The sequence below is a fragment of the Erpetoichthys calabaricus genome, chromosome 2 (genome assembly GCF_900747795.2).
Source record: "Erpetoichthys calabaricus chromosome 2, fErpCal1.3, whole genome shotgun sequence".
Classification (NCBI taxonomy): Eukaryota; Metazoa; Chordata; class Cladistia; order Polypteriformes; family Polypteridae; genus Erpetoichthys; species Erpetoichthys calabaricus.
In genome coordinates this window covers 88,200,823-88,222,838 of record NC_041395.2, presented here as the reverse complement: position 1 = coordinate 88,222,838, position 22,016 = coordinate 88,200,823, and the positions used below count along the sequence as shown (strand labels likewise).

The 22,016-nt window shown below is 37.9% G+C and overlaps 1 protein-coding gene across 1 annotated transcript in view; it reads left to right on the top strand.

The window, feature by feature from the left end:
* LOC114646078 (sorting nexin-27-like) overlaps nucleotides 1-22,016 on the top strand; it is a 167,545-nt gene that overhangs the window by 126,010 nt on the left and 19,519 nt on the right. The window contains 4 exon segments of the mRNA XM_051923278.1: nucleotides 7,268-7,417; nucleotides 7,589-7,717; nucleotides 15,187-15,246; nucleotides 15,350-15,398. Of these exon segments, the coding sequence (XP_051779238.1) occupies nucleotides 7,268-7,417; nucleotides 7,589-7,717; nucleotides 15,187-15,246; nucleotides 15,350-15,398 (388 nt within the window).

The following is a 22,016-nucleotide window of genomic DNA, read 5'->3' as shown; positions in this document are numbered from 1 at the left end:
AAAAGTACTTTACAAAATATACAAATTGCACTTGTTATATATACAAGTTGCACTAGTTGACTTAAGGTCTATATTGCACATTGGGAGAATGATACGGAGCAGTTTTATTCTGAGTTCAGGGCCATGATTGCTTTTGGATAAAAGCTGTTTTTAAAGCATTTTGTCCTGGTTTTCATTGCTCTGTACCTCTTTCCCATACAAACTAATAAAGTGTCTCAGGATGTTTAAAATTAATATTTGAATAAATAGGTTAAAATCCAATGAGGAAAGTTAAAAATCACATGTTCTTTTTTTTTTCTTACTCTGTTTTCTGGTCCTCTTCAGGGCCCATAGACATCCTACGTCACATCCATCTAGCTCCTTTGGTCACTGCACCTCCTAGAGCACCATGCCCTCTCCTGGATGCCGCTTTGTTGAGATTCCATCCTTCTTCCTGCACACTTACTCTCTCGACACCTTCACCTTTCAGCTTCTTTAGCTACTGAGTGTGCAAACACCTCTCAGATCTCCTCCAACCTTCTGTCCTGCTCCACATAAATTCATCAGCAGTATGGCATTGCCCAATTCTGCACTCCTCAGTTTACCTCCCCCAAACTGGCGATCACTCTCTTCCATTTTTTTTTTGTCTTTTCTATCCTTTCTGAACTAATGTGATCCCTTTTATGCAACCTTTTGCACTCGGGTGGTACTTCCTGACTATCATGCAACTACCGCCCGGCAATTAACACCGACACAAGCCAGCACATGCACGCCCCCGCATCACCCTGGGTAGCACAGGTTGTGCCAGTACTAAAAAGGATTTAACAATTAAAACTATTAATTTGAATTCACACCACCTTCATTGTCTCACAACACCCATATTTTGGTGTAGAGGTAACTTAAAGTCATGCCCCAGAATACAGTTTTGGAGGACATAAATTGAATAATGAGAATATGCCCCTGCGGAGGGCTGGCGCCCTGCCCGGGGTTTGTTTCCTTCCTTGCGCCCTGTGTTGGCTGGGATTGGCTCCAGCAGACCCCCGTGACCCTGTAGTTAGGATATAGCGGGTTGGATAATGGATGGATGGATGGAATATGCTCAAATTGAGCATCGTCCTCTAGCCTGTATTGAAATGTACCTGATACAGTCTGTACATGACCAATATTTTTATTTACAGTATGTATAATATACAGTATATACTAATTAGGAGATCAATAGACTGATACTTGGATTTTGTATGAATGTCAAGTTCTGGACTCTGTTTCGTTTCAAGATGACATCAAACAAATTTTATTAGCATTTTTTTTTAAGTTGATCTATCCTATAAATAAGCACCAAATTTCATAAAAAAAAAATCCTTCCAGCAGTAAAACACAGATCAGCATGGTTTCTTTTTGTTACAAACTCAAGTCTTACGCATCATGTCACATTGTATACTCTACAATTAACTCTGTTCCTGCTTGAAATGTACAGTATTTTTAATTTCCACAGCAATATTTTCACCATGGCAATAAAATTTAAGTTTGCATAAAGCAGAAAATGTAAGTTTACACGTGAAATTCTTGGTAAAGAATTCAGATCCTGGATAGAAAAGCAACCTAGCACAGCAATGTGGCTGTTTAAATGTACTAAATTATTAATATTTAAGCCCATATTGTAATGGATGATTTGGATTGCCCAGGCAGGTATGAACAGTCGAAATGAGTCTGCAGTTGTCATAACCCCAGTAGAATCTTTTAATATTTAAGTAACCATATATCATGAAGTTGTAGAGGAGAAAGCAGCATTGTGGGTGCCTTTTCGATTAAGGGAAAACCAGATATCTAAAGCTCTACATACCCTCAATGATTTTTTATTGCTTTCTAAATCATATATTTCACTAGTTTTTAAAACTGAAAGAAACTGTAACATGTGTAACATTTTATTAAGTTTAGTGTAAAGGTTTCAATTGCAAAAAATTAAGTTGTACTCCATCTTCTAAATGTTAACATCATGAATAGAAGTTTCAACAGGAATATTGTTGATCAGCGAAATTCTTAAATGTGTTTTTCACATCAAATTTGCTTGGTTCACTGGGGACCTAAATTGACTTTTTTCCTCAATGTTTGCCTTGCAACTGGCTTAGGCAGACTTTTTTTTCCCTCAGTGACCCATGATGCTTTGTGAGACCAGCATAACATCACAGAGCTGTAGTAGCCAATATTGAATAGGGCTGCCCTACCCTCCCTTCCCAAATATATAAAATTGAACTCTTGTTCATCAACTAATATGTATGCTCATACTTACAATGCATGTTCTGCACAAAGTGTGCCAAGTGGCTGATAAAGCAGCAGTGCTGTCAGTATACAAAGTGTACAGCCAGCATTAGTTTTACATGCAGATGTCAGAATGCACATTGTGGATGGAACAATCTGAGAGTGGAGCAGCTCACTTGTAATTTTTTCACAGACATGGCAGACATAACAAAGTATTCAAATGCAACAATAAACAGTAGGTTTTCTTTACATGTGTAGATAGATAGATACTTTATTAATCCCAAGGGGAAATTCACATACTCCAGCAGCAGCATACTGATACAAAAAAAACAATATTAAATTAAAGAGTAATAAAAATGCAGGTAAAAACAGACAATAACTTTGAATAATGTTAACATTTACCCCACCCCTGGGTGGAATTGAAGAGTCGCATAGTTTAGGGGAGGAACGATCTCCTTAGTCTGTCAGTGGAGCAGGACAGTGACAGCAGTCTGTCGCTGAAGCTGCTCCTCTGTCTGGAGATGACACTGTTTAGTGGATGTAGTGGATTCTCCATAATTGATAGGAGCCTGCTGAGCGCCCGTCGCTCTGCTACGGATGTCAAACTGTCCAGCTCCATGCCTACAATAGAGCCTTACTTCCTCACCAGTTTGTCCAGGCATGAGGCATCCTTCTTCTTAATGCTGCCTCCCCAGCATACCACCGCGTAGAAGAGGGTGCTCGCCACAACCATCTGATAGAACATATGCAGCATCTTATTGCAGATGTTGAAGGATGCCAGTCTTCTAAGGAAGTATAACCGGCTCTGTCCTCTCTTGCACAGAGAATCAGTACTGGCGGTCCAGTCCAATTTATCATCCAGCTGCAGTCCCAGGTATTTATAGGTCTGCGCCCTCTGCACACAGTCTCCTCTGATAATCACGGGGTCCAGGAGGGGCCTGGGTCTCCTAAAATCCACCACCAGTTCCTTGGTTTTGCTGGTGTTCAGGTGTAAGTGGTTTGAGTCGCACCATTTAACAAAGTCCTTTATGAGGTTCCTATACCCCTCCTCTTGCCCCCTCCTGATGCAGCCCATGATAGCAGTGTCGTCAGCAAACTTTTGCACATGGCAGGACTCCGAGTTGTATTGGAAGTCCAATGTATATAGGCTGAACAGGACCAGAGAAAGTACAGTCCCCTGCGGAGCTCCTGTGTGGCTGACCACAATGTCAGGCCTGCAGTTCCCGAGACGCACATACTGAGGTCTGTCTGTAAGATTGTGTACACATGTTCCATCAAATCCATGTATGCTATTCAATATTTATGTAAATCAGTACATGTACCAACAAACACTGCTAGCCTCTGTGTGCAAGCTAAGTAGGTTCCGGAATCCCAACTGCCATGTGCATTCTGAACAACTGTCCCCTACAATGACAAAACACCTGTGGTCTCCAGACCCCCTCCACTCCCTGGACTGTGTGTCTGCTAATCAAGTGTGTAGAGAGATGGGAAAACTCTGTGTAAACAAGGCTTCAGGGCCAGAAGGAATGAGCTCCAGGGTGCTGAAAACATGTGCTTGCCAGGTCTGGGGGTGTCCTTCAATACCTGTCCCCCTTATCCCTGAATTTGCAGAAGGTTTACCAGCTGTGGAAAACATACTGTGTGGCCCAAGTGCCAAACAGAGGGCATTCTAGTGATCTTAAGGACTTCAGACCAGATGCTCTTACTTCATACATCTCAAACACATTTGAAAGTCTGGTCCTTAAACAGCTACAACCCGTGGTTTCAGAACGTCAGAATCCTCAGTAGATTGCCAATTGTGCATGTATATGCGTGGAGGATGCTCTCATCTACCAGCTCTACAGAGCCTCCACCCACTTGGACACGGCCAGTACCACAGTCAGGATAATTTTTTTTTTTTTTTTTTTTTTTATATATACTTTCCCTTGGCTTTAAAACCATTCTGCCTCATCCACTGGGGAAAAAGCTCAAGGCTTTGCAACTTGATGCTCCCACAATCTCTTGAATCTTGCACCACCTGATCAACAGACAGCAGTTAGTGAGACTGAAGACCTCTGTGTCAGAAATGGTGGTGTGTTATACTGGAACATCTCGGGGAACTGCTCTGTCTCCCTTCCTGTTTATGCTGTACACAACAAACGTCCAGCACAATACCAGCAATTTTTAGATGACTCCTCCATCATAGGCTCAAGACAAAAGAATTAGTGGTAGACTTCCAACATGCCAAGAAGCCTCTGAGACCAGTCACCGTTCAGGTGGAAGACATGGAAATGATGCAGAACCACAAGTACCTTGGGGTTCACATAAACAACAAACTAGACTGCTCTGGCAACACAGTTGTGCTGTACAAGAAGGGCCAGAGCAGACTCAATTTGCTAAGGATATGTGTGCAGCAAATTGCGGGAAATATTCTATCAGTCCATAGTATACTGCAGTTTCCTCTCGAAGCAACCTGAGCACAAAAGAAGCAGAATGCCTGAGCAAACTTATCAGGAAAGCAACTGCTTCATCACAGGGTGAAACCTGGACACCCTGGAGGCTGTTGTGGAAAAGAGGATGAGGGCGATATTGGATGCAGTCATGAAAGATTCCCTCCATCCCCTCCCAGAGGTGCTCTCTTGGAGTACTTTTAGACACAGGCTCATTCAAGAAGAACCTCATTGGATCTTTTCTGGCCACTGCTATCAGGCAATGCAATGCTTCCACCCGATGTACTCATAAAGTTTATTTTTATTTATTTATTGATTGATTGATTGGCTGTACTATCTGTCCTGTGAGTCTGTATTCTTGTTTTTTTATGTTTCTGTTGCTTTATGCATTTGAATTTCCCCATGGAATTAATAAAGATTATCCATCTATCTAGCTTCAATATAGCTGTACTTTTTTCTCCTAAAAGGCACCTAGGTTGCTAGGTTGAAGCCCTTAAATTCCAAGTCAATAAAAAGTCAAGGCTGGATTAATAATAATAATCTTATTTCTTATTTAAGTACACAGCAAATTTATGCATGTAATTTAAAACACAATGGTCTGAGGTCTAATGTCCTTCCTTTCTAATGTATAGCCTCTATAATACAGTTAAAGTACAAGTGTTAAAGAAAATTGGTCTTGCGATTATGCATCGCTGTTGCAGAGAATTGTGTTTAAATTCATCAGTCGTCCAGGCTTTATACTGAGACTGAGCAGCATGTCAGAGGCCAACAACAACATACTGTATCAGTGCATGCTTTTAACAACATTTAACCTTAAAAGGACAGTCTATTTAAAATCACTTTATGGCAACTTGAGAATTAAGAGAGGCAGAGGTATAAAGAAAGGTAGATTAAATGCAAAAATATATAAAGCGAACATTTCACCATGTTTATTTACATTTCCTTATCTTATTTTTGGTGACAGTTAACAAGAAGTTCAAAGACTTAATTACTTAAAAGCGTACCTATTTACTGTACTAAAGTCTGTAAATTAGAATTTCATAACACAAGAGAGCAGGGTGGTGGTTTGGAGACTTCATATGTCAGAGACGCCGTGGACCACTTGGTTCTTGTGGTTTTGCATACTTTGTCCAGTCTAATTTACTGAGATGGTGTTTGTTTAATTTTAACATTTTCAACAGAACTCAACTATGGTTTTATCCTTTTTTGTTTGTTTGTTTTTTTAGACCTTGAATATTACCATTCGGTTTCTAATCCAAACTAGTTCATTAAATAAGCTTCAGGCTGTTGAAGTGACTTTTCTTTTTGGCTGCACTAATTCATGATGTATGGATTGAACGTTGCCACTGTTAATAGTACACAAAGAATATAAGTGCTTAATTTTCTTTATTCTTTATTAAACTTTTAACTCTGCATTGTCAATTGAGGAACCTTCTGTTTGTGCAGGCTTCATACATTTTATATTAGGATACCTTCCAATTTTATCATATGTATAATGCAGAGTCTTAATTAAAAGTAGCTTGAAATATATGATCGGTTGCATTCTGTGTAATCTTTTCCCCTTTATAAATATTTCAAGTATATAGACAGCCTCCTCCCCATAACAAGTCGCTAATATTGAGTATGATATTTTGTTCTTCATCTTAAAAGATTAAATATGAACATGTCCAAAGTAGAGGTTTCTAGGTTGGTTGATACAGAGACCATTTTGGAAAATATCATTTACTTTGATTACTTCAAACCTTACAGATCTTTATTTGTGTTGTTAATACACACTGTTTAAAATATGTTGTATCAGGGACATTTACTCCTTGCATACTATAGAAACTATACTGTAACTTGGGTATTAAACAGTGTTTTCTACAGTAAGTAACAAAGTGCAGCAGTAGCTGTATCAGGTCAGATATTATTGTTTACATTCACATTTGTACTCATTAAGTTGCACATCCCTGGATAAATAAATAGAGGGAATTTGTTGTTAATGATCTCCATAATGTGGGGGTTGTGGGTTATGGGTATGTTTATGAGTTTGCCATTCCCCCTATGAACCAGTGCTTTACCCAGGATTGGTTTTTGCCTTGCAGCTGATCTGTCATGATATACACCATCCCTAAAGACTTTGAAAACACTAGTAGCAATAAAATAAAAAACATTATTTGCAAGGATTGACTTCTAATTTGACTATTGGGTTGGAGCAAAAACCTGCAGCCCACCAAGTCCAGACTTGAGGGCCCCTGTTCTAATGTGATTCTGCCATGTATTTCTTGTTTAGTTTTATAGATACCTCACAGTTTATTTCCTTATAATATGATTATTTGTTAGCCTCGTTCTTTACTTTTGTTATTTAAATTTTTTTTAACCTTGTAATTTTATATGGCTCCTGGTGCAGGAGGGCTGAAAAAAAAGTAAAGATTGATTAAGTCACTTTGCCTGGGTCACAAATATTGTTCTAATCATTTTAAATGATCATAGCTGTGAAAGTCAAAAACATTCTAATATTCTGTTTAACTTGTGTAAAATTGTATGTGTTTTCTTTTGGCCAAGTATTCATTTCTTAAAATTGGCTAAAATACTTTGTAACAAAATATCTTATTATTTTGCAGTATCTGAATATTGTTCGTTCTTGTGAAGGATACAATGAAATTACTTTCCCTCACTGTGCATGTGACTCAAGGAGAAAGGGGCACGTGATCACCGCAATTAGTATTAAGCACTTTAAACTACTTGCCTGCACTGAAGAAGGACAGTTGGAGGTAGGTACCTGGATTATTCAAAGTAGCTAGATACTGGACACTTGTGAAGCTTTAGCAAATTTTCCAAATAGGCTTAAAGTTCACCCTGTGCAGGTGTCAATCCTATGCACAGTTTTCATAGGATTTTCAGCAAATAAAGTACATAATGCCTGCATTTTTTCTCTCTGCTAGAACCAGGTAATTGCGTTTGAGTGGAATGAGATGCAGAGGTGGGATACAGATGAGGAGGGCATGGCATTCTGTTTTGAGTACGCACGTGGCGAGAAGAAACCACGATGGGTCAAGATCTTCACTCCATATGTAAGTATGTGTAAATGTTCAGGTTAAGCCCATAACACTTTGTGCAAGGTAGATGAATACTCTCAAGTTCTGCAAAAGAAGTAACAGGTCACAGTGCTTTTCTGAAATAGAATTGGCTATTTGTTGTGTTATAATTACAGCAGGCTGCAGACTTAAATGTATTTCTAACACAGCTATTACATCAAAAGGCCCAGTGCAGGTTAAAAATGTTGTCTGTCCTTGTATAGTGTCCACCATATTGGATAACAGAGTGACCCTTGGAAGGCTCTCAGTTGTGGCTTCTTACTGAAAGTGCAAGTTACAGATAACGTATGGCAAAAACTGTGTTTGAAAATTTGAAAATAAATTAATCTTAAAGTAGTAAAGGTTTCTGCATTAAAGATAAAACAGAAAGAAGTAATGCTTGATTATAGGAATATTTTGATGAATATCCGCTGCTAGGTCTCGTGACTACCAGTGGTCCACTGTTTTTATCAAAGTATATGCATTTGAAAGAGAAAATGTCATAAAGAGACACACTGCACAAACCAACATGAAAAATATTTAGAAAATATGTCAGAATGTGCTTTCCCACACTACATAATATTCGACTTAAATGCTCTATATATACACTTTGCAGTGGCACAGAGGTTAGCGCTGCTGCACTATGAATCCAGTATCCCGAGTTTGAGTGCAGTGTCTAGTCTTGTCAATATGAAGTTTTCAAGTTTTCTTTATTGTTCCCTGTGCATGGGTTATCCACTCACATTTCCAAACACATGCTTGAAATACTACTTGTTGACTTTTAATTGGCTCATGGGCATGTATGCCTGAGAATGAGCCATGTAATTGACTGGCCCACAGTCTACAGGTAGGTGTGTTTCTGCCTTGTACCAAGTTTATGTAGCCTCTCAATATTTAAGTTTAATGGTGACATGGCCTTTCTGACAGTCATGCTATTGTATCTGTTGGCTGATCGTGTTGGTCAGTCTGCTTCTATTTTTTTTTTTCATCATGATTATTGTTGAGAAAGGATTCATTACAATTCAGTATATACTAATGGAAGAGGGCAACAAGTTTGGAACTTATTGTTTCATGCCAGACTGTGAGACAGGCTTTCCACTATTGCAAAAACAATCATTACCTTTTCAGAGGTCAACATATAGGGTGTCACTTAATCTGCAACTCAACAATAATGTAGCTTGCTCAGCAGAAAAGCAATGAGTAATAACTGAGGTCATGGCAAACATATTCCCATGTAAAGAGTTATCAATGAAATTGAAAAACATCTTGTGCTCCACTACATTGCAGAAAATTAATTCATAAATCACCATACAGTTCCTCCAGTGTATTCAGTTTTATGTTTTCTGTGTTAATCCTGTTTGGAAAATGAGCATTTTCTTTAGCAGGTACGCTCAGTGCTGCAATTTTCTTTTGAAATGCTTATTACACAGCAGGTGACTTACATATTTAACTCTTTCCTGGATTTTCAGAATAAGTCTGTTTAAGTAGCATGGAATGTGAGTTAAAAAGGCAGATCTGATAGTTGACTCTGTATTTTCTGAGTCAGTTTTAGCTCTGTCCTTTTCAGTGTTTTTCTGGAAGTAAACTCAGAAAGCATTCAAGTATTGTGCTATGACATAACCATTTCACTTTATTTCTATAACACACTACTCAGTGAAGCCACATGCAAAGTCCAAACAATGCTCAAAATGTGAATTTTACAGTAAATTGACTTCTAGCCCGCACTGCCAAGGGATTATGGTAGATTTTTGATCACCTCTGGTAAACACTGAAATACTGGTATACTGCTATTGAGTGTACAAGAAAAGCATTGGTTTCAATAATTAAACTTATGTTGGCCTTTTTTTATTTCATATGGAGGCCCGTTCTTCTGGGAAAAAAAACCAAACCAAGTGAATCTCATAATCTGGATTTATAATTTCATAAATATGACATGCTGACGCATAACTATGACTTTATCATTATTATGTTATACTATTTAATTTTTTGTCTTACTATCTCTTTATTATGACATACTATCTCATAATTTTGATTTACTATAACATAACTTATAATTTTTATTTACTGTCTTCTCCTTATCATTGGAGGGTATTATGTCACATTTCTGCTACCTTTTCAAAGGTTATGATGTTCTGAACATCATGTACCAGTGTTCAAGCTGCAGTATGTTGTCTGTGTGAGTAAACTTTGCGCTATACTGTCCAATTCAGGCAGATTTTATAAATACTTACGACTCACAAGAGAGCTAAAAAAAAAAAAAAGTGTGTTGTATTGAGATTGTTTTTATAATAGCAGACACACACACCAAATTAAATAGTGAAAAGTATTGTCTTAGATGTGGACAACATTGTTAATATATATTGACAGTTTATCCTATACATAAAACCCATTAAATTTTAAAATCAATTTTGCAGTCATCTCTTAAGTAGCAAGTACAGATTAAGCAGTAATATTAAAATTATTTAATAGAATAGACTTCATCCGATATCACATTACACAACTCCTAGTCAGAGGGAATGTCAAATTACACGGCTCAAAAACAACTTTCCAGAACAGTTTGACATATCCAAAGGATCATGACTGCACCACCTGTTTCTAACAGCCAATAACATGCTGCCACACGGAACCAATGCTGTATAAATGCTTTCTAGGTATGAAGACTTCAGCTGCAATTTTAGCCTTTTTTTATTCTTTTTTCCATTCTGTCATGGTACATAAAGCACAAGACATCAGAAAGACAAGCCCCTTTTTTGTCTCTTCTCTTTATAATATGTTATAGTATAAACTCACCAGCCACATTATTAGGTACACCTTGCTAGTACCAGGTTAGACCCACTTTTGCCTTCAGAACTGCAGTAATTCTTCATGGCATAGATTCAGCAAGTTGCTGTAAACATTTCTGAGGGATTTTGGTCCATATTGACATGATAGCTTCACACAGTTTCTTCAGATTTGTCAGCTGTACATCCATGATGCAAACCTCCCATTCCATCACTTCCCAAAAGTAGTCTGTTGGATTGAGATCTGGTGACTGTGGAGACCATTTGAGTACAGTGAACTCATTATCATGTTCAGAAAATCGGTTTGAGATGATTTGAGCTTTGTGACATGGTGTGGTATCCTGTTGGAAGTAGCCATCAGAAGATGGTTACACTGTGGTCATAGAGGAATGGATATGGTAAGCAACAATACTCAGATAGGCTGTAGCATTTAAATAATGCTCAGTTGGTACTAAGGGGCCCAAAGTTTGGCAAGAAAATATCCTCCATACCATTACACCACCACCACCGCCAGCCTGAACCATTGATACAAGACAGGATGGATCCAGGCTTTCATGTTGTGGACACGAAATTCTAATCCTACCATCTGAGTGTTGCAGTAGAAATCAAGTCTCAACAGACCGAGCAACATTTTTCCAGTCTTCTGTTGTCCAATTTTGATGAGCCCGTACAGATGGCAGCCTCATTTACCTGTTCTTAGCTTACTGGAGTGGCACCTGGTGTTGTCTCCTGCTGCTATAGCCTGTGTACCTTAAGCTTCTGCATACATCAGTTGTAATGAGTTGTTATTTGAGTTACTGCTGCCTTTCTAACAGTCTGGCCATTCTCCTCTGGCATCAACAAGGCATTTTCGCCCAGAGAACTGCCACTCACTGGATATTTTCACGTTGTCTGACCATTCTCAGAAAACCCTAGAGATGGTTCTTCATGAAAATCTCAGGAGATCGGCAGTTTCTGAAATACTCAGACCAGCCCATCTGGCAAAAAACAACCATGAAACGTTCAAAATCACTTAAATCACCTTTCTTCCCCATTCTGGTGCTTGGTTTGAACTTCAGTAGGTTGTCTTGACAATGTCTACATGCCTAAATGCATTGAGGTGCTACCATGTAATTGGCTGATTAGATATTTTTTGCATTAACAAGCAGTTGAACAGGTGTACCTAATGAAGTGGCCGGTGAATGTATGTGCTAATTTGAAAACCATCCCCTTCAATACTTTTAATACTTGCCATAACTGTACTGAAAGACACAATTATGGTACACATATTAGTGCTTCCTTTTCTAGCATAGTGTTAAATGCTGGCAATGTTTTATGTGCTGTTGGTCAACGTCGTTAACTCTTCTTACTAAGGTGTGTCTTGTCTGTAGTGGCACAGACTTTTTGCATGCCAGAGCTTTCATGACAGCTACAAAGTGTGTGCTTAGGCTTATAGGACCTAATGCCGGACCACAGACCCTACCGTAATGCTTTCTTTTAAGTCTATCATTGAAAGAGTTGTTTTCCTCAAAAGTATTATTAATAAGTAAATGAACAATTTGAGAGCATATTAAAGTACACACACATATGATGTTGGCATCCTTTTGTCTGACAGTTATTTGCATATTCACTTCCATCCATCCATCCATTATCCAACCCGCTGAATCCGAACACAGGGTCACAGGGGTCTGCTGGAGCCAATCCCAGCCAACACAGGGCACAAGGCAGGAACCAATCCCGGGCAGGGTGCCAACCCACCGCAGGACACACACAAACACACCAAGCACACACTAGGGCCAATATAGAATCACCAATCCACCTAACCTGCATGTCTTTGGACTGTGGGAGGAAACCGGAGCGCCCAGAGGAAACCCACGCAGACACGGGGAGAACATGCAAACTCCACGCAGGGAGGACCCGAGAAGCGAACCCAGGTCCCCAGGTCTCTGAACTGCGAGGCAGCAGCGCTACCCACTGCGCCACCGTGCCGCCCCATATTCACTTTGTATTCCTTAAGAAGATGTCAACATGATGGAAACATTAAAGAAAACTAAAAAATGTCTGTTCTTTGATCTTAAATTTTAACAGATGTCATTCAAATAACGACCAGTGTGCCAATGTTGCTACCATTTAAACAGTACTTTTTCTTATTTGCTTTGATGTTGCGTGTGTGTGTGTGTGTGTGTGTGGGGCGGCACGGTGACGCAGTGGTAGCGCTGCTGCCTTGCAGTTAGGAGACCCAGGTTCACTTCCTTGGTCCTCCCTGCGTGGAGTTTGCATGTTCTCCCCGTGTCTGCATGGGTTTCCTCCGAGCGCTCCGGTTTCCTCCCACAGTCCAAAGACATGCCAGTTAGGTGGACTGGCGATTCTAAATTGTCCCTAGTGTGTGCTTGGTGTGTGGGTGTGTTTGTGTGTGTCCTGCGGTGGGTTGGCACCCTGCCTGGGATTGGTTCCTACCTTGTGCCCTGTGTTGGCTGGGATTGGCTCCAGCAGACCCCCATGACCTTGTGTTTGGATTCAGCGGGTTGGACGATGGATGAATGGATGTGTGTGCGTGCTATTCTGACATCAACCCTTTGACCTCGACACTTTTTTTCTTAGTGTTCCTTAGGGTCTGTGCATTCTCAAAACACTTGCACTGATTGTATTACACAAGAGACATATAGGGTGGGAAAGTAGGATACGTAGTTTCGTTAGCGTCACATTTTTTCTTGAAAAAACATTGTTTTTGGCATGAAAAATTACATATTTATTCAATCTCATCTTCTTGATATAAAATGTGCAAAACACTAAAAGCACAAAGTCAGAATTGTAGAAAGTATAACAATGATGTAAGTAATAATAATAATAACACTAATTCCGTATGTACTGTCAAAATTTGTGATTTGTGTGATATATCTTGAAGCACAGTGAAATACATAATCCAACCTCACAGTCGGGACAATAGTAGCGTGATTCCTTGGTGGATTTTCTTTCCAGACTGATCAACTTTTGAACAGCACACTGCACATGTGTGATTGACACAAGCATCACTTTCAGAAACATCAGAATCACTTTCGATTTCACAGTCTGTTTCATTTTCACTGCCTAAAGACAGATTCATTTCATCATCACTGCTTATATCACTATCAAGTGCGTGCAACATCTGGGCTGCTGAAAAACTTTTCTTATGAGATGCTATTATGAGGCTGTGAGAAGACGTATCTGCATGGTTGGCCTGGGTAACACTCAGGCCTGTCGCTTATGCAAGTGTTTTACAGAGTTTTTATAGCCAGAGTAATCCTTGGGTCTCACGCTTACATGAAACACGTCTATACAGTTTCCCGAGTGATGCTTGGGACTAATGCTTTTAGCACTGCTTTTACAGCCCGAGTAGCACTTGGGTCTAACGCTAAGTAGGTTGATGGTTATGTCCTTATAATGATGTAGTAAATCAAAATTATGAGGTGGTACGTCTTAAGAATAAGAGATACAGTAATTGAAATTATGAACTTGTAAGTCTTAATATTAAAATACCAAATCAGAATTAAGAGATGGGAAGTCATAATTATGAGACTCATGTTACATTCCATTTACCTTGAAAGTCAGATGTAAAACCTGCAAATGGGGTCACACCCGAGTTGACTGCATTCCAGTAAAACATTCAAGAAAACTAATATGGACCCCTCTAGGAAATCCTTTGTTGTGTTTGCTTTTACGGAATTAATACTAGTTGATAACAACCTTTTCACTGTATGTTGCATATCTAAACACCATAGCAGAACGTCTATAGATAAAAGTTGGACAATACTGTGTGTGAAACTGATTTAATTAGACACAAATAGACAGAAATTTCAGTAAACAGTATATTTTTGGATTACCATTTTGGATTAATGTCATAATCTGAAGTCAGACAAACTCGGATTTGACAGACCAGGCCCAAGTAGGAAATCTGACTTGAGTGGGCATTCCTGTTGAAAATTCTGGCAAGGAACTTGGAAAAGCTGACTTCCCAGTTCAAATAGAATGCAGCATCAAACATAATAATAAAATTCTAAATGAAAAATATGAAGTAGGTTGTCGTAATTATGAAATGTTCGATTTATTTTTCTTTGTTTGGTGGAAACAGGCTTCAATAATTCCATATGTTACTGTAGCCAGTTTAAAAAAAAAATGTTAAATTCAGCATGGCTGTTGCCAGATTTTGTTTTCAGTTGTCAGTGGATATACTTAAATTAATGGAATAAGTCGTGAAGTATCTAACAATAAATGCAACATGAGTACCAAATAAATTAGATTTTTTTATTGAGGTTGGGTATGTAAGTTAGCAATTACAGGGCACAAGCAGTGGAGAATACTACTTATTGCAAAAAGAATGTATGTTAAAAAATCTACAATTAATACTATAATATCAAAATTATTATTTTTGTACAGATTCCATAAAAACACAACCAGGAGCTAGTATTACAACAGTACAGTACATAATTGTTTGCAAAAATGTAATTAGGTTATGTTTTGGACTTAACATGTGCTTGTTCCCAATTATCATTTAAATTTTTAGTATAGTTCTATGAATGTGATAAAGCATGAAATATTAATTTCTGCAGGAAAATAAATGTTTATGTAGTTATTTGAATATCAAAACTGATCTGACTGCATATTTGACTTATGTAAAGCCACTGAAAACCTTGTGCCCCTATATCAAAGTCACTCTTGCTTGCTTTGCAGTTCAACTACATGCATGAGTGCTTTGAGAGAGTATTCTGTGAACTCAAGTGGCGAAAGGAGGTGAGTACCTGTAGCAGTCTGCTAACATACCAAAATGAAGTACTTTGACTTCTGACTTAAACAGTTTAATAATAATAAGGCTATCTTGTCTGCATCTTCACAGGTGGAAGAGGAGGTGACTGACAAGGACAACAAGAACTGCAGTAAAGATGGTATGTGTGGCAAGGTAAGGCCTTGCCTAAATGTCACACAATAAGGCTGTTTCTAGGAAAGTTGGAACATTAATGAAATGTTTCCATAAGCCTTAATGTGAAAAGGCAAGATCAAGTTCCATGTATGTGGTTTTTATTAACTGCAGTATAACTGCTTTCTTCCATGTAACTAATTGGTCCAAAGTTTCCTTTGCTGTGTACTGTTGGTTTTTCTTAATGTCTTTATTCTGTAAGTTCTTGACAACAAGTGAGTATTAATGACAGAACAAGACATTTTTTTTTAATGTTTGAACACCTCTCCCATTGCATCCCTTTCGAGGCTCACCCTTCGTGTTGTTTAACCACAGGTAGTTAGCAAGTTCTTCAATTGATGCTGCTAAATAAATCTTTTTACTGGTGAGTGTAGAACAAAGGGGGAGAGAGAATGGATTAGACCATGAGTAGCTGACAGGTGAGACATATAATCCATAAGAATCCGGCCAAGTTGTAAACTACTGTCCTGATAGCATGCTTAAAGAGAGATGTTCTGTTATGTATTGCATTCATTTAATTCCACTGTACATTCAGTTTGTTAATAATGGATAGGCTTTGGCCACCATATTTTTGCCATTGCAAAAATTATTCATACAAGAGCAAAAAACTGCCAGAGATCTAGTACACAGCACTGTGTAAAAAAGTCTATGCATAAATAAGTTTGCTACATCACTTTCAGACAGTCATACTTGTTTTTACACCTCATACAAAATTAATGCCAACAGTACTCTTTACACAGGTAAATAATAATACCTGTGCTACTCACCTAAGATAGATTGAAATCTAATTAATCAACATAGACCTTGTGTTTTTTTATCTGATATATGGATTGTCCATTTGCTAAGGTATAATTATACACACCCGATCCCTTTCCCTCTCACAGCCTTTTCCTGTTTGGATAGAGTGCCTGTTTTCACCGCTTCCTCTCGCTGTCATTCAATGAATTGACAACTCTTACAGTCAAACTGTTTACTGAGGAAATGTGGTGGTGGTTGCTACCACACTGGCCTGGTTTAGCAGTTCTAGCCTAGTTGTGTTGGGGCTTTGTTTTCCCATTATTTATCATTATTTTCACTCACTCGTTGCCTACCGCATGAAGATATCAATCGTTAACATTGTGGCTTTGAGCTTCAGTCACGTGGTTCAAGCGGGTGTAAGAAAGTTGCTATCATGCTATTGTTGCCTGCATAGAACACCAGACAATGGAATAGACTAAGCAATTTTCTTATTTTTACACCCTTGTTTTTTTTTATTTATTTATTTATTTATTTTAAGTCTTGTACATATTTGCATATCTGTACATTTTTCTTCCTAAACTTTAGCCGTTGGATGGATACATACACACACACATACAGACACGTGTCCTTTTATTAAGGTGGATGTTTGCCAGTTGAAGAGCATATTATTTCTTACCCACAGATTCCTGCAATGCCTGTGATTTTAGATCTTTCCTCAATGATCTGACTCTCACTTCCAGCATGTTGTGCCTGCTTGCAAATCTGAATGGCATGGCAGATGTGTAGGTGTCAGGGATCAACACGTTCATCTAGTAGGTGGTTGTTTTTGGTTTTTGTTGTTTAAATTATATTGGAAGTAATAGTAACTTTAATTATCCTTTTGGATAGACTATATAGGTATGACAAACACAAATAAAATGAAATTCAAACTACCCTATCAAACCACATTTATTTCACCATCCTATATGCACAAACACAATGATCAGTAATAAATAACACAAACGCAAACTTTGTTATACTATCCTAGTCTCAGATGATTATAGTTCCACACTGTTATAAAAATCGTTTAATTGCTATATTCATAAAAGGATGTTTTGCTCTGTTTCTGAACAGGGCTGGCAACTGGAACCTACAACCAGAAAGCGGAAGGACTATTGCAAAAATGTGGGTCTCTCTGAACCAAAATATAAGATTAAATAGTATTAAAATCATAAGAAAAGTACTATTTTAATATGCATTTTTGAGGCTTCATGCACATGTGAGTTAAACAGGGATTATTGACACTCTGGGGCAACTGTAAAGGATCAAGTAGCTGCTGGGTGTATGTTTTAAGAGTCTCTCCAAGCATTTCTTAATCAAGAAAGTTAAAGCTATGGGATACTAATTATTATGCTTAGATCATTATAAATTCTTAGGAATGGATATGACCTCCACTATTATTGGCACCCTCATTAAAAATGAGAAAAGGGTTATAAATAAGTCTACTTTTGGTGAATTACCTTAACCAAATACTAAAAAACATAGGAGAAATCTAACATTTAACTGAAGTAAATTTATACAGAATAAAATAATTCCTTATAACTACAAAACCACACTTGCCAGAATTATTGCCACCACTGCATTTAATACTTTTTCCAACCTTTTCAGATCATCCAGTGTTCCATCTCTCGTGCCCTGTCCTCTTCAGCTCTCCCCATGGGTTTTCCATGGGACATAGGTCCTGGGACTGAGACAGCAAAGGCAGAAGCTTGATTTCTTTAATCATTTTTGTATTGGTTTGGACATATGTTTTGGATCATTTCCATACTGGAAGATCCAGCATCAACTCAATTTTAGTTTCTTGGCAGAGATAGCCAGATCTAAATGTAAATTCTCCTGGTATTTTAAGGAGTCCATGATTCCATGCACCCAAACAAGGTTTCCAGGGTCATTGGGGAAAAATAGCCTCAACATCACAGAGACTCCACTGTACCTCACAAGTGGGATCAGCTTTTTTTTGGTGTAGCCATTCTTGATTTTATGTCAAACACACCTTGAGTGCTTGTTGCCAAAAAGCTTAATTTTCGCTTTCTCTGACCATAGAACATGGGTCCAATCAAACTTCCAGTAGCGTTTGGCAAACTCCATGTGTGTGGTTAAATGAAAGTTTTTTTTTCTGCTATGGCTTCCAAAGCTGTTGGCATGGAGGGTGGCGCCTGATGGTATATTTGGAGAGTTGGTGACCACAAGAATCTACTTTTGTTATGTATTTATCTGTATTTAAACAGTGATCCTTGGGGATTTATGTCTTTTATCTTCCTGCTCACTGTACATGGGGGTCAAATTAAATGTGGGTGCTCTTCCAGGCAAGTTAGTAACAGTCCCAGTTGATCTGATCTTTTTAATTTTTGTTATAGCCATTCCCTGACTTATGAAGGTCAACACACTTTCCCTCTTTTAAATTGTATGTTCTCATATCTTTACCCTGTTGATGAATGCATTAGGGAATTTGCCTCTGTGCCACCTCATATTTATACCCCAGTGAACAGAAGTCATGAATAATTGCTTAAAACCTCCTACATACTCTGATCAACCTAAAGTCAGATATAGATGGAAATAATGCTTCATTATATTGCCAATACTTATGGCACATGTGGTTTTGTTAAAAATAATTATTTCTTGTTGGGGCATTATTTTTTCTCATAAATCTACTAATTTTTTCAGTGTTAGATTAAGCTAATTCACCAAAAAGTGCATTTTTATAACCATTTTTAGTCATTTTTCCCAAGGGTGCCAATAATTGTGGAGGGGACTGTAATGATTTTTTTCACAAAGTTCCCAAAGTGGTTTTATAAGTAATGATTGAGGTTTTCCACAGAAATGATATTATACTCTGATTGACAGACTAAAAATAGAAGTTAAAACAGGAGACAACAGCACAGTGTCTCAGCACATAACCACAGATGTTAGCAGGGCTTAGGTGCTTTAAAATATAATGTTTGAGTACATTAATAACATCAGGCATGTGCAGACGTAAGAAAAGTGTTAATCTGTCCAACTTCCCTGCTGCTGTCACGTTCAAAATGAGAAACACATTCAAAATCACTTAACATGTTAGCCATTCCTTGTTCATCTGTACTCTCAGATCCAGTGTGGCTATTTCCCCTTCCCTTATGAAGAACACTGTCATTTTTTTATCTGTATATGTATTTCTCAATTTTAATTTGTCTTTTAATTTCTCTTTCTGTGTCTCCCTTAGCTATCACATGATGTTGACAATAAACCAGTTTCTTTTTATTTCATACTTTTTACATTTTTTGATACCCAGGGCTTGTAATGGGGGACAAAAGTTTAATTATCTTTATAGGCACAACCCAGTCCATTCAAAGCCTTACATTTCTGACATCACACTGTTATTTCTTTTATATCCAGACACTGAAAAAGCATTTATAACATAGAATCCAAACATTCCTTTAAACACAAGGTGGCATCCTCACTCCAGATCCTAATGGACCTAACCAAGGGCTTTTCCTGTCACCTTTCACAGTGCCACAATCCATATGCACAGCATTATTCTTTCTCTTTTGACAGTTCACGTGTTAATCATTTGTGGTCCTACAGAATTGTCCAGATATCAACATCAGCCATAGTGCATGTAAATTAATACATTTCACATGAATTATAGGTTATGGTATTATATGATAAGGTAAGCATGGAGCAGCAAGCCAGATGTTGGTGACACATTTATATTTTCATTTTAAAAAGATAAGGCTGTCTGAGTTCCTAGAGATTTTTCAGTGGCAAGTCACTTTTATTAAAGATCTTTTTTTTTTGGTTTTTTTTTTTTAAGCAAAACTCTGTACTCATTAGGAAGAAATAAAGTACAGTAAATGTCTCCAGTGAAAAATAAATCTTACATTGCTTTTTAAAATTACATCTTAGACACCAAAGAATCACGGCAAAGTATTTTAAACAAATGCCATTAAATGTTGTTTGTTTATTAAACAATTGCACTGTTTTATAATCCGGTCCTTTCATGTGACATCACACAGAGTAATCTCATTTTAGTTATAAACCATGCCAACTTTATACTTATGATAATTGTAAAACTTGTTTTATACAAATTGTTTTTCCACATTCAAGAGCTTAAAATCCTAAAGTGTACTGTATATTATCTTAACACATTAACCATTTCAGGGTCAGCATGGCCAGAGCCTGTCTTGGCAGTATCAAGCACCAGACAGGAACTAACACTGGGCATGGACCTCATATTTTATCTTATTCGTTTTTATTTATTTGTTCACCATTAAAGTGAAACGTATACTCATGAGCTGCATGGTAACATAGTAGTTAGTGTTGTTGAATTGCAGTTGCCAAGTCCTGGTTTAAGTCCCATGCTCAGTCATTGCTATTAGGGTGGAGTGGTGGCTCTGAGGCTAGAGAATCCCGTAAATGGCAGAAGTGACTCTACTCCATTGGGCCTTTGAGCACGGCCCTTAACCGGTAATTGCTTCATCTTGGGTGTGACATTAATCTGCATCCACCCCTGCAAGCAGGTCTTCCAACTCACAGGGAAAATGTGGGGGTTGGTGGCAAGATTGGCACTCTAGCCACTGTTTAAAAAAAAAAAAAAGCTCACACTGTTCTAGTGTGGTGCTGAGGTGTCATTTGCTGTTGTGTGGTGGATGCGGCAACACTATCCGCGCATGCTCCCAGCCATTTTCTCTCCAGTCATTGCCTCTGTGAACATTTTTCCCCATGACTTCATGGGATTTCATCTGGGTCATTTTCTGCCCTCACACCCAACATATGTGGTGCAGGACATAAGACGATGTAGTGGACTGGTCCCCAGTGCTGCTGGAACAGCCTGCAACCAGCCAATGTGTTGAATATGAACAGGCCCGTAAATGTATGTATTTATAAATGCTTTCTCATTTATTATTTTAATTGTTCTTATCATTTAATATTTTCCCCCTAAAAGCAAAATATGAAAATGTCATGTTCAATTCATCCTGCACAAGTTCCATTTTTCTCCAAAGTAGTCCCCAATGTAGTATTAAAAGTCACAATTTTTAAGTATTGGAAGGTAATTTATTACATTTAAAAATATTTTTAAAACTGTTTATTTTATGTAAATCTCTTTATGGCTTTTTTTAAGACTTGCTTTATTAAATGTAAATGATAGAAGACTGCTAGATTAGGATGTATGGATGACTACTGAAGTGTACAATCTAAATTCAGGTGTACAGCCATAAGAGATTAAAAAGTTTTTTTGCTTTTTTTCAGGTCATCCAAATAAGTGCACATAATGTTACCAGGACACAGATAAAATCAATGTTGAGTAGTTCCTGTCAAGAAATGGTTACCCAAAATATTAAACTTACAATAATGTATCATATGGTGCATATTTTTGCATTTTATAATGGCAGTGTATAAACTTTTAATTTGGATAAGCCACCTGACATTATTAAAGCAGAACTTAATATTTAGACTTCTGGCATCAGTATGTCTGTTTTGTTGCGGAGTAAGTAGATAATGCTTTTTTCTTTTAAGCACAGTCCAAGCTAGTGAGGTTCTTTAGTCCATTGCATGTGAAAGTTCTATTGTAATTATCCTCTAAATAATGGTGGGCAAATGATGAGTTTTTTTTACCAGTTGTGCAAATATAGCCGTTTCATTGCAAGGTTACTTGAAAGTGCTGTTTAAGTAGTAAATAGACTTCCATATCATATTTAGGGTTTTTTTTTTCTTTTTCTTAAAATTTTTGTGTTTTGTAGAGGCGAACCAACATATTTACAGTAATTTTGCTATAATGTAAAATTCCCTGAACTGTCTGTTCTGGTGGTCTTTTTCCCCCCAACAGTTTTAA